Raw genomic sequence first — 17,704 nt, forward strand, 5'->3', positions numbered from 1 at the left:
GTCACGTCCAACATGCACTCTCTTAGACTCCTACCAGCCTTTCTCTCAAGACTTCTTCCTCACTGAGCAGAAAAATCCTGGCTTTAAATAAAGCCAAACAATTAGCTGAATTTGGGCATACTGTACCATCATGACTGGGGGCATGGACAGTGCATACATTGACAATTGTAGACAGACATTGGGACTTGTAACAGACAGGTCCCTACTAATTACCCTTCATAACATATACTCCTAATTGAATAATAACACAATAACTATCATACAAACAATTATTTAAAATGGGGATAAAAACCACCCCCGCACAATCACACACATTCTTCTTCCAAGTAGGGAGTAATTACCCAATTGCAGTGAGTGAAATTGTGTGTGTTTGTGAGGGTGTTTCAGCGTTTGTGTGTGTAGGAGAAAAATAGTCAGTTTACATGTTACGGGAGGGGTCAGGCAGATTGCTTTTATTTCATTTAAAGCATTTTAAAATTCAAGTAATCCTTTATCAGTATATGAACTCTGAGCTGCCCATGAGCTGAATGACCTAGGTTGTGTTATTGCCTTGTTTGGATAAAGGAACTCATGGAACTCCATTTCAATGGGCATGGAGGTGAAGCTCGTAGTTTGTAGTTTGTAATCATCATCATAATCATCATCATCATCATAGTGTTAGTATGGCGTACTGTAGACTGAATGACATAATATAATGCTACTTCCAAAGGCAAACATGAACAAATGGCAGAGTTACAGTTTGGCAGACTGGAAGCACGACTGTCATGCCCAGCATCCAAAACATGACTAAGTGTGCTGTGGGAAGGCCAAGCTCTGTGTTTGGACATAAATCTAGCCTGTTGAAATGGGCTGTAATGTCTGGCTGGTTGCTACCTGCAGCCCGGGAGAGAGGGGGTGAGAGAAGGTAAGAGCGAACGAGACTGAAAGGGTGAGAGAGAGAGAGAGGGTAAGAAAGAGAGAGAGAGAGAGAGAGAGAGAGAGAGTGAGGGGGAGAGAGAGGGTGAGGGAGATGGAGAGGGAGAGGGAGGGGGAGACAGAGAGGGAGGGAGTTAGGGAGATGGAGAGACGGATAGACCGAAGGGAGGGAGAGGGAGAAAGAGGGTGAGTGAGAGAGAGAGGGCTAGACAGAGAGGGTGATGCATGTCATAAGGGATTACTGCCAGCCAGGTTTGTAATGTAACGGGGAATAAGCTGTTTACTGCCTGCTCATTCCCTACTGTGCACTGCCTTATTGCACTTTCCTCGATTTCATTTGCATTCTTGTTGGCTTATTGACTCGCCCCCGCTCCCTTCTCTCTTTCTTCCCGCAGTCGCTCTCTTTCCCCCTCTCTCTTTCATTGACTCTAATAAATGAAAGCTATGACTCACTTACTTATGTAGGCTACTCTTTCATTTACTCTCTCATTCATGCATTCACTCGTTCGCACATTCTCTCAACTTCCTAGCTGACTTTCTTTTTCACACTCACTCACTCACTCACATACAGTATGTACTCAGTCTCACTCACATACTCGCAGACATATACAGTATGTACTCAGTCTCACTCACATACTCTTTTACTTTTTCAAACTCTCACCCATTCATGTCCATTGTGCCTTTCCCCCATCATTGCCTAACTCATTCATCTGTATGAATAAACACTGTGAGGGAAAGTGTTCTAAAAACCCTCCAACTGCAATTTGACAGGTCAAATCTTTTGAAACTGCTTGCAACCGCTAGCAATGTCTTGCAATGTTTATTCCACATCACTGCAACTCCTCTCTGCAGCGGTTTTGTCTCATTGTGATTCTTTGGTGTGACTTGGCCTTTAATCAGTAAGAGCTGAAGCAGAGACGTTGTAAAGAATCTGGTTGAAGGCAGCATGAAGGACACGGACGTACCCTTCACAATTCGGCAAAACAAAGGTATCTTAGAAGGCAGAATTCTATACAAATATTTGATTCAGACATACCGCGATGCCTTGCTGCCACAAAATGCTATCATAGAGGGCAGATTTTTTTTTCTCGATTTCGGACACAGCCAATGTCATCCGCCTGCCTGTGTAACTCTGTAATCTTGTCTGTGGGTGCCAGCAGGCTTTTCTTTTCCTTTGAGTGTAGAAGCCTCTCTATGAATGGGTTTACTCTTGCCAGTGTCCTTCACAATGCCTAGCTGGCATTCCATTCACAGATATTCACCCTGGGCCGTATAACTACTGTTATACAACACTTTCACCTGACCCCTCTTTCTAATTTTTTGCGCTATGTGGGTAATGTAACTGCTGTCAGAGTCTGTCTTCGCTGTCAGAAGTCTCCCTACTGTCTCTACAGGGCAGTTATTAAGGGGCGACATCAAAGGGCCATGTCAGAAACATCAGTGTAGTCAGATGATGGGTAATCCAATAACCGTACTGGTGGAAGTCTGCTTTCTGTTATTGGATTGTCAGATTTTGATCAGTCTAGATTCTGGGATAGCTAGAGCTGTTAGAGCAAAAAGCAGCCCGTTTTTGTGCCTGTTTTGTATTCATGCTTCTATTTATTTATAGCTATTTATAACTAGCATATTATGTATGCTCTTATTAATAAATTTATCTCAGTCTCTTTATTCATAACTACATAACCATGCATCCAATTTATTAGAGTATAACATTGACTAAAGATTAATATAACACACCATTTTTTCATGGTGTTTCTGCAGCTGTTGATGGCCTATTTGTTTTGTTCTAAGAATTAATGACTAATTATCACAGAGGTTTCAGCACAGCCAGACTGTATTAACAAATCAGCAGACATCCAAAGTGATTGGCATCCTTGTCTGCCAGTTAATTTGTAAGTGCTAATAAATGCTAATTACACTGTCTGTAGGCTCTTTGTGTGGCTATCATGTTGACGTTTGCATGGAATGGTGACATCTCTGAACAACTCATTATTTGGCAGGTGGGAGATTGATGTGGAATTTAGACTGAATGGATTATTAAGTATGTTGATGAAGTCTCTTAACATTTCTCTTTGTCCATACCTTCCTCTTCTCTCTCTCTCCCTCTCTCTCTCTCTCTCTCTCTCTCTCCCTCCCTCTCCCTCTCTCTTAGATCTCCAGTCTCAGTACAGTGCTGAAGATGACGGCTCCTGGGTCTCTGAGCCCTCTATGTGCTCTCCCTGCCTCTCTGAGTGCTGTTCAGTCCATCAACAGGACAATGAAGAGACCAGACAAACTGCTCTGCTGAACCGTAAAGAGCAGATGAGAAGGCTACACACACACATGCAAGTGCAAACAGAAACACATACTCACACTCGCACACACATACTGCCACAGCAAACCCCCAAAATCTTGCACTGAACAAATGGGGCCAAGGAACGATATCTAGGATCTCTCTGTCTCTCAGACCTCCTTTTTCTATCTCTCTTCTCTCTCTGTCTCACTCTCTCTTCTGTTTACCCATAATGCACTGAGGTCATGTCCCAGTCTGGTAAAGTTCTGCATCTGTATGTGGAGGTGAGAGCTGCCCCAGAGCATGATGGGAAGGATGTTTCGGGCGGAGAGTCCGTCACCGCCGAGGAGGTCGCAGCGGAGATGCTGACGCACCTGGCCAGCGTCGCTAGCGGCAACCCGTCATCCGCAGGTGCTCCCAAACTTCCCGCCAAGACAGCCGTCAGCTTCCAGCTCAGAGAAGCCGCAGGTACCCCGACCCCGACCCACACCCCCACCCGAGTCCCGCACCCCCCGCTACGACCGATGCATTCTGGGATGGAGGGGGACAGCACTCCCACCAAGCAACCTCAGCACTTCCATGTACCACCCCCGTCCCCTTCTTCCAGCACTGGGCAGCAGCCGCAGCAGGTGTGTCCAGATGGCGCCCCCTCTGGTGGCAAGCGGTCAGTGGTGACCTTCAGCTACATCGAGAAGGCCAGCATCAAGACGGTAGAGGCGGCCCCTTCTCCCCCCTGTCCGAGGGGGGGAGGGGTTGCCGAGGTCGGCGAGGGGTTACGCTCTACCCCCCTGCACCTCTGCAAGCGGCTGAGTGACCCCATCTGGTTCGGTAGTCCGGACTCCTCGTGCAGCAATAGCCCCAAACTGGCCTTCCGGGGCCTTGGGCTGGGCGGACACCCAGCGGGCGATTCGCCCGTCACACGCCGGCCCACGCTGGACCCGGCCATCGGGCGCGCCGCCACCCAGCGGGCGCTGGAGGACTTTGGCTCGCCTCTGCTGCGTTGTCGCTTCGCCCACGAGCTCGAGCGTGGACTCGGCCACGGGCGCGGGCATGGGCACGGGTATGGGTCTCCTCAAAACCAGCAGTCGTGGGCCGGGTCGCCGGTTCCGGTCCGAAACCCTGGTGGCGTGCCGCTGGCCAGCGCTCTCCCGGCGGACGCCCTCAAACACGGTGGCCTGAGTGGACTCCCTAGGAGCCCCGCGTCCGACCAGCTCTCCTCTCAGGCAGGGCAGGCGGCTCTGAACCTGACCCAAACCCAAACCGCTGTACCCGCTGTACCCGCCATGCCCGCCGTACCCGTAGTGACCAACAGCAGACAGGTGTCCGTGAGCAACTGCAGCCCAGCAGTCACCCAGAGGACCCTCGCCAGGGGCACTGACAGCCCTCGCTGCGGGCACTGCAGGGCCAGCCAGGGCCTTGGCGGTCAGATGCCAGAGGGTATGAACCAGCTGAACAAAAGCCCTGTGTCTGTGGCGCCGGTGGCACTGCCCGCATCGCCCGCCAACAGCCCAGAGGTGGCACGGAAGCTCGCCGAGGAGGCCACGAGAGTGTCGGAGATTTTCAACGAGGTGAGGAGCTTGACGACGGCACAGCCACCCCCCAATGCTCTGAGCAGCGGCGTGACGGAGCGCTCATCTCACAGGTATGCCGACGCATCACACACCTGTGCTTCTCCAGCCCAGCGGCAGCCAATCACCATGAACATCCCAGTGTGTGGGAGCGGGACCAACGAGTCCAACCTGACCAATGAGCATCAGCACCAGCCAGACACGAACCCGCCTTTCCCCGCCCTCTCCTCAGCACAAGGGCCTAATCAATCACCAGCCAATCACGCGAGCGGGAAGGGAGGAGGAGGCCCGCCCACTCTCTCCACAGTGCAATACTCCGTCTTACCAGCAGGGGGTCCCCCGGTGTCCCCCGCCATCCCGTCACGCCTCCTCCGGCCGGCAGTACCAGAAGGGGAGGCCTGCTCGCCCGTCAGGGACCCTCGTCTGCTGCGCTGCTCCGAGCTCCAACCTACAAACAGCCCCACCCTCCACCGACGCCAGCCTCCGCAGTACAAGGGCAACGCTTCTCGCTCGGGCCCAGATCGGTGCACCGTCCTGGGCCGTGAGCGCGTGGGCAGCCTGGGCGGTGTTGTGGATGATGAGGGAGTGATGGAGGCGGCGCGGAGACTCTTCCTGAGCCGGGGGGTAGAGGAGACGCCCATCAGCTGGACGTTCAGGGAGGAGGAGGAGGAGGAGTGGCGCAACCCGGCGGCTAGGGGCAGGGGCGGAGCGACAGGGGACGAGAGGAAGAGGAGGAGGAGAAAGACAACGGAGGAGGAGGAACAGGAACAGGAGGGAGATGAGAGAAGAGAAAAGGATTCCCGCCAGCCTCAAACCCAGACCCAGAACCGGAACCAGAACCAGGGCACAGTGGTCCTTCTGAGCGTGGCCCAGGCGAGGCTGCTGAAGCGGGCTGAACAGAGGAGGCGGGAGGCCCTCTTGTTGGGGCCCGTGGCCCTGGAGCTCCACCGGGACCCGGAGGAGGACGGTGAGGAGGAGGACGACGAAGCGGAGCCGGAGCAGGAGTCCGGAGAGGCCGTGGGCAGGCACAGAAGGGTCAGGGGTCAGGGTGACGGGCTGCTGAGGGTGGAGGGGGACGCAGGCGAAGGAGGCGGTGTTGGTGGCGAGCAGAATGGCGGACCCCCGGGGTCGTCGCGGAGCTCCAGTGGGGTCACTGGGAGCCTCGGTGACAGGGACTGCGTGTCGCCTGAGTCGAGTCACTCGAGCCAGCAGAGCAACGAGACAGGACACGCCACCTCAGGAATACAGGTAGGTGTGTGTGTGTGTGTGTGTGTGTGTGTGTGTATGTATACATATCCATGTATGTCTGAGTCAGGCTTGTGCAAAATTCCAGAATTGGATTGAAATTGACTCTCAAATTCCAATTCAATTCTTGAATTTCACTTGCATCTCAATTGAGGTAGCAAACAGGAAGCAGAATTGCAATTCGAATTGTGCACAACCCTGGTCTGAGTATGTATTGGTATTTTTGCATGTGTATTTGTGTGTGTACATAATGATGTCTGTGTTGTTATTTCTGCACATATGTGTGTGTGTTGCGTGTTTGTATTGGTATGTTTTGCATGTATGTGTTTGTGTGTATGTGAATGTGTGCCAGTAAGTGTACTTCTATGTATGTATTTACATTGGTCATGCAACTGTGTGGTGTGTGTGTGGATGAATATGCCTGTGTGCATTGACCTTGTGTGTGTTTCTCAGTCGGACAGTGGGTCAGTGCTGCCTGGACCTTCGCTGCACTGCCAGAAGATCGCTCGGGCCAAATGGGAGTTCCTGTTCGGAGGTCCGGCAGAAGAGAGTATCACGACCAGAGAAAAGAGTGAGTACCCACTTCACCCTTTAGTACACCTGATTCACCCTTTAGTACACCTAATTCACCTTTTAGTACACCTGATTCACCCTTTAGATAGATAGATAGATAGATAGATAGATAGATAGATAGATAGATAGATAGATAGATAGAGACTTTATTGATCCTCAAGGGGAAATTCAAGGGTCTCAGTAGCATACAGAAATAACACACAACATGCACTTACAGCAGAAATGCTAAAGTATAAGTATAAACATATAACTAAACTCCACTGTACAATAAAGACAGTAGAAGATAAGACAGATAAGAAAACTAACAAAATTAAATACTAAATACACTATATAAGTTAAATTAAGAAAGTCCAATGTGCTTGAGGGTGATCAAGCATAAGACGCTTGTAGTGACAGGGCCGGGACTGGTGAGGTGCTAAAGGGAGTGAGTGTCATGGTGAAGGTGCAAACAGTAGTCCAACCATAGTCCTTAGTTATGTGTGCCTGGCAAGGTGCTCAAGAGAGTGAGTGTCATGGTGGAGGTGCAAAAAGTAGTCCAACATTAGTCCAACAGTGCAAGAGTAAGGTCTAGAGACCAGCATAAATAATATAGACAAATAGGAGAGTAAAGTGTAATGTAGACAAGGTAAAATAAAAAAAAAATTCAGTGCAAGAACAGGTTGAGGTAATAGGGTTATAGCCATTCATTCATTCAGTATTGTATAAGAAGCCTGACCGCAGCCATTGATCATGTGTGCCCTAGGAACAAATGACTTCCTCAGCCTTTCAGTTGTGCATGGCAGTGAGCGAAGTCTCCAGCTGATCAAGCTCTTTTGGTTTTTGATAGTGCTGTAGAGCGGATGACATTCATTGTCCAAGATGTTGATCAGTTTGTTTAGGGTCCTTTTGTCAGATATTGAAGTGATGCACTCCAGTTCAGCTCCCACTACAGAGCCAGCCTTCCTTACCAGCCTGTCAAGTCGCCCTAAGTACACCTAATTCACCCTTTAGTACACCTGATTCACTCCTTAGTTTATCTGATTCACTCTTAGGTTATCTGATTAGGTTATCACCCTTCAGTGTACCTGAAATGTACCCTTTAATACAGTATACCTGAAATTCAATCTCAAGCTGCATTAGGAAAGTCTTTTTTGCTTAGGAAGATTCCTATCAGAATGAAATGACCTGGGAATATTTAATGATGAGAGATGAGAGCCGCTACACGTGTAAGAAAGGGGCTTCAATTCAATGCTTCCTTTCAAATCTCCTCTAGTATAGGGTATACTGAATCATCCCTCGCGAAAGGAAAGTTGATTCATCTTTTTATCTTTCCTTGACCTGACGATGTCCATCAAGAGAGAATGTGGACAGAAAATCCAAACGCAGCCTCACGGTAGACATATAATGCTGTGGACACTGCGATGCGACTTGTCAATGCGAGTCAATAAGCACAACATTTTGGTGTTGCATTCCATGTGACATAATGAGATTTGTGAACTGAGGTATACTTTCCTTTTCATGTAGAGAGTATTCATGAATGAATGTATATGTGCACTTTGGCAGTACTATAGTTGTACATGATGGACTATGTAGTTGCACTATGTGTCATAGTGATTTGACATGTTTGATGTTTGAAAAAGCTTGTAATTGGACTAAATATATATAAATATTTACGATAAATATCAGTAGCACTGTGACACATTGTTACACATTTGTCAAGATGTGGGAACACCAGACATGTTCTCTGTAGCTTCAGAGCAGAGATCTTCTCCTGAGTTCACTTTGACTGACTCTCCTCTGCTCACCCGACCTCTCTGAACCTCCGCTCAGACCCGTCCACAGCGCCCCCTAGTGGTACCTCCAGCGAGTCCCCCACGCCGACCCCTCCAACCACCCTACCTCTGGAGCTGCTCCAGCTGCGGGCCAACCACGAGGTCCATCAGGTGGACGTGGAGCTGGTGACCCCTCCTCCGGCTGCCCCGGGCACGTCCCCCAAGACGGGCATCATCCGGCGGATGCTGAAGTACTCGGAGACGGATCTGGACGCGGTGCCGTTGCGTTGCTACAGGGAGACGGACATCGACGAGGTGCTGCGCGCCGAGCAGGATGACGCCGACTCGGCGTTCGGGAGCAACCGGAGCGTCCTGGGAACGTCGGGCACAGGAAGCAGCCCACTGGGGATGACACTGTTTGGGGAGGAGGTGGAGGGAGGTGAGGAGGACGAGGAGGATGAAGATGATGATGAGGAGGATGATGATGATGATGAGGAGGATGAGGAGGTGGCCAGCTGGGTCAGCGTGAGGCTGTTGGGAGACGCCAAGAGGCAGAGGACTACCCAGGAGGAGGAGGTGTTCAGTGTGCTGATGAGGAGGTGGGCTAGACATGCACGCATCTCACACACACATATATATATATATATATATATATATATATATATATATATATATATATATATACACACACACACACACACACATTCACACACACATTCTGCAATCTGAATATTAATGGTATTTAAATCATACTTCCATCTATGACCTTCACTGCTGTTGTGAAATTAACTCTCATTCCTTTTCTCTCTCTCTCTCTCTCTCTCTCTCTCTCTCTCTCTCTCTCTCTCTCTCTCCCCCCCTTCAGGCCCTTGGAGAGTTTCTTTGAGTACCAGCCCGCTATGAAGTCCCCCCTTCTCATCACGGCCCCTCGGGGTTCTACAGGTGATGGCCACGACACCTTCAGCCGCCATTTTGAGACCATTATGGAGTCGCACCGCGCCAAGGGCACGTCCTACAACAGCCTGGACAGCCTGGACCTATGGACATCCAGCACGCAGACGGTCTTCACCTTTGACCTCCCGACCTTGACCCCCAAGATCAAGGGTCAGGCGTACCAGAGCACGCGGCAGATCGTGCAGCTGAGCTTCGCCCCCCTGGCCCGCTGCGAGCTGCCCAGCCGGTCCGAGTCGGTGCTAACCGTCACCGGCGGCGACTCGGATGCCACACGTGCCCCCTCCAGCGAGAGACTCAGTAGCGGGTCAGACGACACACTCAGGGGCGGCGCCAAAAGCACACACACCTGGCACAGCAACCCTGCCCTCTCCTTACCCAGGTGAGTGACATCATCACTATTGGACAACAGTCCCCCAGCCATGCATTCTCTAGATTGGTGATGTCATCATTAGTGGACGGTTCTGTTACTTATGGTGTGTACTGGTGTACTCTACTCTCTAGCGGCTTCATTTGGTGCTGAGTCTGCTGGTCTCCTCTTTCACTGGTCTCAGTGTTTGGTGTTTAGATGTCTTACTCTACTCTGACTGCGCTCATAATACCAGGCCAAATCCATTTTCTCCAGCTAATATGATGTACATCTGTTTTCATAACAGTGAGAACAGCACAAGTCACATCATGGAATTTGTCTTTTTCCATTTTGATTTGGGCCGCTTCCATATGTGGTCTTAAATGGTCTTAAAAATGAAATGGTCTTAAAAAATTTTTTTTAATTTTTTTTTGTGCAATGTGACCTCAGTCTGAGTAGTCATTTTAGAATTCATGTGACTTTCAAGCAAAATTTGATGTTTCATCACTAATCTGTTTGAAAGTGAAAGCCATAAAAACCAAGTTTGAATGAGCTTAAGACTCAAACTAAAGAAGCAGACAACAAAATAAGCACAGAAATGAACCTGCTGATAGAGACTCATTTGCTCACAAAATCGCCAGCTTACTGCATATCCCTGTTTAGTCAATGAGCTTACTTCTGTAAGGTGGGCTGCTGTGTTGTTGATATTGGTCATTTACGCATCTGGGTCAGTTCAGGACTGTCCCCAGTCCGCACTAGAATAGGAGTCTGATATTAACATTTTAAAAAAAGAATATGAGCAGCCACTGAAAAACATTTCAAACAATCACATTTGAGGGGAAATAAATCAGATTTGAGGGATAAAAAAATCACCTTTTGAATGATAATAAATCACATTTGAGGGATAATAAATCAGATTTGAGCATTTAAGGTCAACTCCGGCTGTTTTCAGCATAGGGACCTGCTGTTTCAGCTCCTCGAGTACTGTCAGCAGAAAAAACAACAACAAAAGTGAAGCTGATGGCAAGCCTCAACCTGAGCAGCTTCTTGCAGAGTCTGTCAATTTTTTTAGTTTCACCTGATCAGAGAACTTTGAAGGCAGTGTAAAAACAGTGCGAAAAAAGAATGATGAGGACATTGTAGTATTGATTTAAGGTCATATCGCCCAGCTGTAACGTGTCATACTTGCTGTTGTACTCTGATAGTGTTGGTGTGGGTGGTGTGTTATTGTACTCTCTGATAGTTTTGTTTGTGTGTTATAACCCCTCTGGTGCTGTTGTTATTGTAGGTTACTGTCTGATGCTGTGTGTTGAGTGATATTGTACTGCCTGACACTGCTGGCTGTGTGCTATTGTATTATCTGATGCTGTTGGCTGTGTGTTATTTGACTGTCTGATACTGTTGACTGCTAGGCTACTGTAGCGCTGTAGAGAATTCCCAGATCCACAGACCGTCTATAAATGAGGACATGAAGATGAATAATGACCCTTCTTTTGGCTAGCTCCACTGTGTGTGTGTGTGTGTGTGTGTGTGTGTGTGTGTGTGTGTGTGTGTGTGTGTGTGTGTGTGTGTGTGTGTGTGTGTGTGTGTGCGCACGCTCATGTGGGATAGGTTATTCACAGTCTCTGTTTTTCTCTCCCTCTCATTTTGGTGTGTGAGTATGAGTGTACACAATGCAGAGTCCTTCCTCACTCTTTTTTTTAAAAGTGTGTGTGTGTGTGTGTGTGTTAGTGAGTGTGTTATTACTGTCTATTCTTCATTTGTGTACTTTAGTGCTCTTGTGGTGTGTGTGTGTGTCTGTGTGTATGTGGGTGTGTTTGTTATGACTATATATTCTTCATGTGTGTTCTGTTGTGCTGTACTGATGATTACTGCAGCTCTATAGCATAGTTCTGGAGACTGGCACCTGAAGTCGACCTTGGCAAGGTTACTTGTCGCATGACTCACACACAGACACGACCACTTGCACTCTCTCTCTCTTTCTTTCTCTCTCTTACACACACACACACACACACACACACACTGTAATGGCTGCTGGATGAGGGGAGAGCAGGTGGCTGCTGAATAAGTCACCTCTACCTGACAACCACACAGCAGAGGAGCCGGAATACATTTCCCTAAAGAGAGGACGCATTACACTCTGAGACTGTGTGTGTGTGTGTGTGTGTGACCGGCAGTTTATGTGTGCATGCAAGTATGTGTGTGTATGTGTCATTGTCTTTCTGTTTCTGTATGTGTGTGTGTGTGCGCGTGTGTCTGTGTCTGGCGCTAGGTGATAGATTGAGCTTTTACTGTGCCATGACAGTTCTGTCTATTGTCCAGAGGAAAGACCTTATAATAATGCTGACATTTGCAACATCAGATGGATAACCTATTCAAATGGGAAGGACGATATGCAACAGCCATATTAGCCAACACACAACATTAGTCTTACGTTATTAAACCACGTTTAGAAAATGCCTGCACTAAACTCTGTATCGGTCTCCCTTGTGTCTGAGTGTGTGAGTGTGTTTGTTCACATTTGGCATTTAATAATACATGGCTATTTGAATGTCTTTCTGCCTTTCCTTTCCTGTACGTCTTGTCTGGATGCCATCTTATGCAGCCAGTACCTGTCTGTATTCCGTCCTGCATGCAGTGTGTCGACATAGATTCACTAGATGGCGATAGAGAGCCATCCTGTTGCAGATGTTGCTCTCTGTCAGCACCAGACTGTTTGGGACGGCTGGGCAGACAATGACATTTGTGTAACCTTCAGCTCCCCAAATCTTGCTGTGTCCTCCAGATGCTGGTCACTGTACTGTGAATTTTACACAGTTCACAGTGATTTGTTTAGAGTGCATGTGTATTATATTGAAGAAATGTCTCAATTGATTTAAATATGATTACTGGGATGTATTCCCAGTTTTTGTGTAATTTTGCATTGTCAGTTCCTTCGAAAACACACTGTGTGTGTGTGTGTGTGTGTGTGTGTGTGTGTTCAATTGTTTATTGTTTACTCAGGATGCCCATCTGTTGGTATTGTTGGTACCTTGTCTATACATTTGTGCATTTTGTGCACTTTGTCGTGTGTGTGTGTGCGTGTGTTTGTGTGTGTCAGTGAGTGAGAGATTGGCATGTATTTTAATGGCCTACAGAGCTTCTTCCTCCAGGCTGTTCAGCTGCAGTCAGATGAACACTTACTGGATTTTCAGTCCAGCCAGGCAGAGGATGCTGTCCTACTGGCATGAGTGTGAAAACACTTAGACATTTCCATTTTACTCCATTATAGACAGAATACCAGTTGAGATCAGTTGCATTGCTTTTTTATTCAGGGCAGCAGTTTTCAGATTTCATTATGTGCTTACATAATTGCAAAAGGGTTCTCCAATGTTTTTTCAGTTAGCCTTTTAAAATGATATCAGATTAGTAAACAGAATGTGCCTTTGGAACATTGGATGAATGGTTGCTGATAATGAGCAATGTAGATATTGCATTAAAGATCAGCCAGTCATGAGAACCCTTTTGTCTATATTAGGGCTGTCACTTTTGTGAAAAAATCCTGTTCGATTCCTGTTCGATTCCTGTTCGATTCATTGAATCGATTGTAAAATCGATTTTTTTACGTCTAAAGACGTTTCCATTTTTAACGCCAAATATAGGCCAATCCACAAACAGCTAACAGGCATTAGGATCTAACGTAAAGAGGCTTTGTAGACGCCAAGCCAGCAATATTTCTGATGATTTATTGGCGTGAAGTTTCGTGCACAATGACAAACAGAAGTACAACATTCTCGAAAACCAGTAAGCCGAGAGGACTGCCTACGTAGAACTCGATTGCACAGTTTGCGTAGCCTACCGCTTTGTTCTTCTCCATAGTTTGATATACCAAAAATCCAAAGTACTTCCACATCTCCTCAAGTTATTAGGGCCCATCACTCGTCTCTCTACATGTCGCACAGGTTGATCGCGTTGTCCTCCATTTTTTGGCAAAATACGAGCAGCACAGCAGCTGATTGAAACAGCTGTTCCCGGTGCGTAAAATTGGTGGGAATTTTCTTTTTAGCTTTCGCAATACTTACTGCACTTCAGAATTCTTTTATATTCTTATATTCTTGTTTGTGAATTTTGTTACATCTATCTTTTTTATTTGTTTATTTTGTTTAAAATGAATAGTGTACATATTTGGTTAAAATCGATTTCCTATTTTAGTTTTCGAAACTTGTGTTGTTTGGTCCAATCGATTGTGCAATCGATTTTCGAACGTAAAGTGACAGCCCTAGTCTATATGTATTCAAAGTTTAAACTCTACCAAGGTGTGCAGGCCCTTTCTGACTTTTTGGAAAACAATGGCAAAATGAATCCTGCACATATTCAAACAATATTTCTTCAAAGTCCAAGTGCTAAATGGCCTGTCTGCAGTCCATACCTGTCTAATTGGGTGCATCATGGAATGAAAAACATGATTAAGAAAACCCCAGACTGTTGAGCAGCTGAAATCCTACTGTATATAGGGGATGAATGAGACCATGTTTTATTTTAACTCTAGCAACTGGTCTCCTCAGTTCCTAAACATTTAGAATGTTGTTAAATCAAGAGGTGAAGCAGCACAGTGGTAAACATGCCCCAACTTTTTTGAGACCTGTTGCTGGCGTTAAATTCAAAATGAACATATTTTTTCCAAAAAACAATAACATTTCTCTCCTTCAATGATATGTTGTCTTTGAACTATTCTCAATTAAATATAGGGTTGACATGATCCTAAATCCTAAAATAAATTGTAAATCCTAAAATTCTTTTTTATTCGCATTTTATGAAGCGTCCCAACTTTTTCAGAATCCGTGTTGTATAACACTATATAGAAGGTATGGGAGGATCTATTTTCTGTCATTAGAAGCCGACAGCTGCCAAAATGAACAAAACAGGCAAAACACTAATGTGAATAATAATTTCACACTAACGAGAAAGACTACATTTATTGAATAAATCACCATGTATTATTCTAATCTTGTCCGACAAATTGATTTGTGTTCAACTTGAGCACATAGGCCACAGGAGGTATTGGAAACCCTGATACACACACACACACCCACACACAAACACACACATATACACACACACACCACAGTGTGGATTAGTGCTTGTAAGCATTCTCTGGTCCGTCCTCTGTACTGTCCAAGTGCAGTCAGGGCATTCCTCCCCCTGCACTGAGAGATGAAATGCCTAGGGACACACACACACACATACACAAACACACACATACTGAGAGATGAAATGCCTAGGGACACACACACACACACACACACACACACACACATACTGAGAGATGAGATGCCTGCCACTCCTCACTCCCCTAATTAAGCATGAAATTCCTCTCTCCCTCTCTCTTTCCTTCCCTCTTTCTCTTCTTTTCTTTTCTATCCCTCTCTCTCCCCCCCTACCCCCTTCGGGATGGGTTTATGCATCTAAACAGAGGGCTCTTTTGTTCCTACTCTGTTAGTGGCCCGTGAAAGAGCTTTGGGGTCTGGGGAGAGGAACAGAGGAGTCCCTACAGTGGGGTGCTCCGCTCCGCTAGCAAAGTACTCAGCACTGGACATGAGTGGCCTGGGCTGGGACCAGCACTCAGCTGCCCGCTTGATAATGAGGCTAACGCAACGTGTCCTGAACGCCAATGGGGGTTCAGCTACTGTACCACAGCGTGGTGGAGAACAGTGGCAGGGAAATGAAAAGAGAGCAACATGCAACTGGCAGACGGACCGGAAAGATGCTAGCAGTCATTGTTAAATGCTCATTTTGAGCACTCTCTTTTATCTTAGGTAACACAGTGGTTGCTTGAAGGAAATGCAGTTCAGAGGCTGACAAGCAGGGCAGAGAGAGAGGGAGAGAGCGAGCTGTTGTGATTTAACAAATGTATAACCTCTTACTTTTCGTACTGTTCATATCTTTAAGAATGTAAAATGTCACATTATGGCATTAATGAAAGTGTTGGTATTTTGGTGAAATAATAAATAATGGAGAATGTTTTGGTGCAGGTGTCTCTCTCTCTCTCTCTCTCTCTCTCTCTCTCTTTTTCTCTCTCTCTCTCTCTCTCTCTGTGTGTGCAGGTGTGTGTGTGTGCAGGAAGTATTCCCGGAGGTGGGAAAAGTAAAAAGTGTGTTAGCTCACCCAGATGGTAAATACAGCCTCTGTTTGCACAAGTACACCTCACTTGCCCTGGTCATGTGACCGGTCACACACACAGCCCAAAAGAACCAAGAGCAGGTGATATCTGATCTGTCAGGAGAACAAACAGGATTCAGCAGAGGAAAGTAGATTTGGAAAAGAAAAGTTGTTTTTGTTTTTTAGTGAAAGAGGGACTTAAGTTGCAGGAGGGGTTGGCTATGAAGCGCAATCACTGGTATGTTAAGCGTAAAGCCTGACGTCTATTCAGATTTGACAGAGGCAAAAGTTCCTGACAGACTTTTTTTTTTTCATTGAAATTTTTAAATCTGAATCTTGTTGTGTGAAAATGATCGGTTGTTTGCTTTTGACTGTAAACAAAATGGCAAGCAACGAGGCAATAGCCGTAAACTTTGACCTTTTCTCAAATTTGAACGCACTTTGGGCTTTAGGTTTAACATAGCCGACCACTTATCTTGTGTTGTGGTCAAGGTCAGTGTGGAAGTTCTGGAACGCTGTGCAAGTTTAGATAGAGGGGCATAAAGGGAGAGGGGAGGGGAAAGGGAGGTGGAGAGAGAGAGAGAGAGAGAGAAGGGGATTGTGAGGGTGAAAGTGTGTGTAAGAGAGCGTGATTATTTTTGTGTGTGTGTGGGTGTGAGAGAAAGAGCGAGAGAGAGAGACAGCGAGGGAAACTGGACAGAAAAGTGAACTAGGAGGGACGAAAAGAGAAAGGGAGGGAGGGAGGGAGGGGGAGGAGGAGAAACCAGTTTGGAGTGAAACACAATTTTGAAAGAAGTGGAGGAGGAACATACACACCTTCACTGGACTAAACCAGCACAGCAGGGAACAGCGAAAAGAACAAGGCAACTAACATCTCAACAGCATTCAAAGGGATCTGACTCCTTATTTACACCAGTGGAATGATCTTTGTTGGCTTCAGCAGTGCTTTTGTGTTTACATGTGCATAGAGTTAGTGGACGTTTTTATCCAAATGTGCCATGAAGATGTTGGTTTCTTCAAAGTAAAGTGGTAGATAGAGAGGAGATGAAGGAGAGAATATCATCTTTTATTTGGGTTTTCCCCCCCTTTTTTTGCTGTGTGTGAAAGAGTGACCTTAAGCAGCGGTGCTCGTGTTTGTGGAGTGGATCCGTCTACAGGTGGACGCTGTCCAGGTGGTGATCGGTGGGTCAGGAGAGAGGGACCATGAGACGCGTGGAAAGAGAGAGGGAGAGAGAGAGGGCGAGGGAGAGAGAGATGGCAGCGGTGGAGAGAGAGAAGGAGAGGGTGAGAGAGCGGGCAGAGAGGCGTGCGATGCCCACCGTGCGCAGTGCCCGGGTGCCCCAGAGGGGTGGGCGCCCCACTGATAGGGTGGCATCTCTGAGGAGGGCTGGGCATGAGGGGCCGGCACCTATTGCCAGGGCACACTCGGTGCTCTGTTGGCATGGCAGTAGGACTGAGGACAGGTACGGCTACGCCCCCACTCGTCACTCACACCGCAGGTAAGGAGAGCACACCTGGACACACCTCAGCACATTCCCTCTTTCTTTCTCTCCCCTCAGTTGATTCAGCAGGCCACATCTGAACACTCTAACCCATTTAAACACTCTAACCCTCCTCAACACTAACCCTTTTGAACACTTTAACCCTTCTGAACACTCTAACCCAGTGGTTCTCACAGTGGGGTGTTACGAAGTGACCGACGTCGCAGCATCCAAACTAAGCTAACGTTGTCTAGGGTATGATATTTAGCTGCCCTCGGTCAGCAGCATAGCCTGAAAGCAGAGATACAAAGATAACCTACACACTGGCCCTATGTGATGTAAAGTTGTGGAAGTAACACCTACTGTGTGTGAGTGTAATGTATGTGTGTGTGTGTGTGTGTGTGTGTGTGTGTGTGTGTGTGTGTGTGTGTCAGCTTGGTAGAGCTCCAGTGAGAGGTCAC

The 17,704-nt window shown here is 47.1% G+C and overlaps 1 protein-coding gene across 2 annotated transcripts in view; it reads left to right on the forward strand.

Moving 5' to 3' along the window:
• Positions 1-17,704, forward strand: part of LOC125287127 (PH and SEC7 domain-containing protein 1-like) — a 96,507-nt gene that overhangs the window by 27,895 nt on the left and 50,908 nt on the right. The window contains exons 2-5 of one of the 2 annotated variants that reach the window (XM_048232660.1): positions 3,068-6,003; positions 6,454-6,571; positions 8,383-8,923; positions 9,190-9,657. In XM_048232660.1, coding sequence (XP_048088617.1) covers positions 3,433-6,003; positions 6,454-6,571; positions 8,383-8,923; positions 9,190-9,657 — 3,698 coding nt within the window. In that variant the 5' untranslated portion in view covers positions 3,068-3,432. Of the gene's footprint in view, positions 1-3,067; positions 6,004-6,453; positions 6,572-8,382; positions 8,924-9,189; positions 9,658-16,612; positions 17,262-17,704 lie in introns of those variants that run through there. The other variant, XM_048232661.1, reaches the window with a different exon arrangement.

This window comes from Alosa alosa, chromosome 22, assembly GCF_017589495.1.
Source record: "Alosa alosa isolate M-15738 ecotype Scorff River chromosome 22, AALO_Geno_1.1, whole genome shotgun sequence".
In the NCBI taxonomy this organism is placed as follows: Eukaryota; Metazoa; Chordata; class Actinopteri; order Clupeiformes; family Clupeidae; genus Alosa; species Alosa alosa.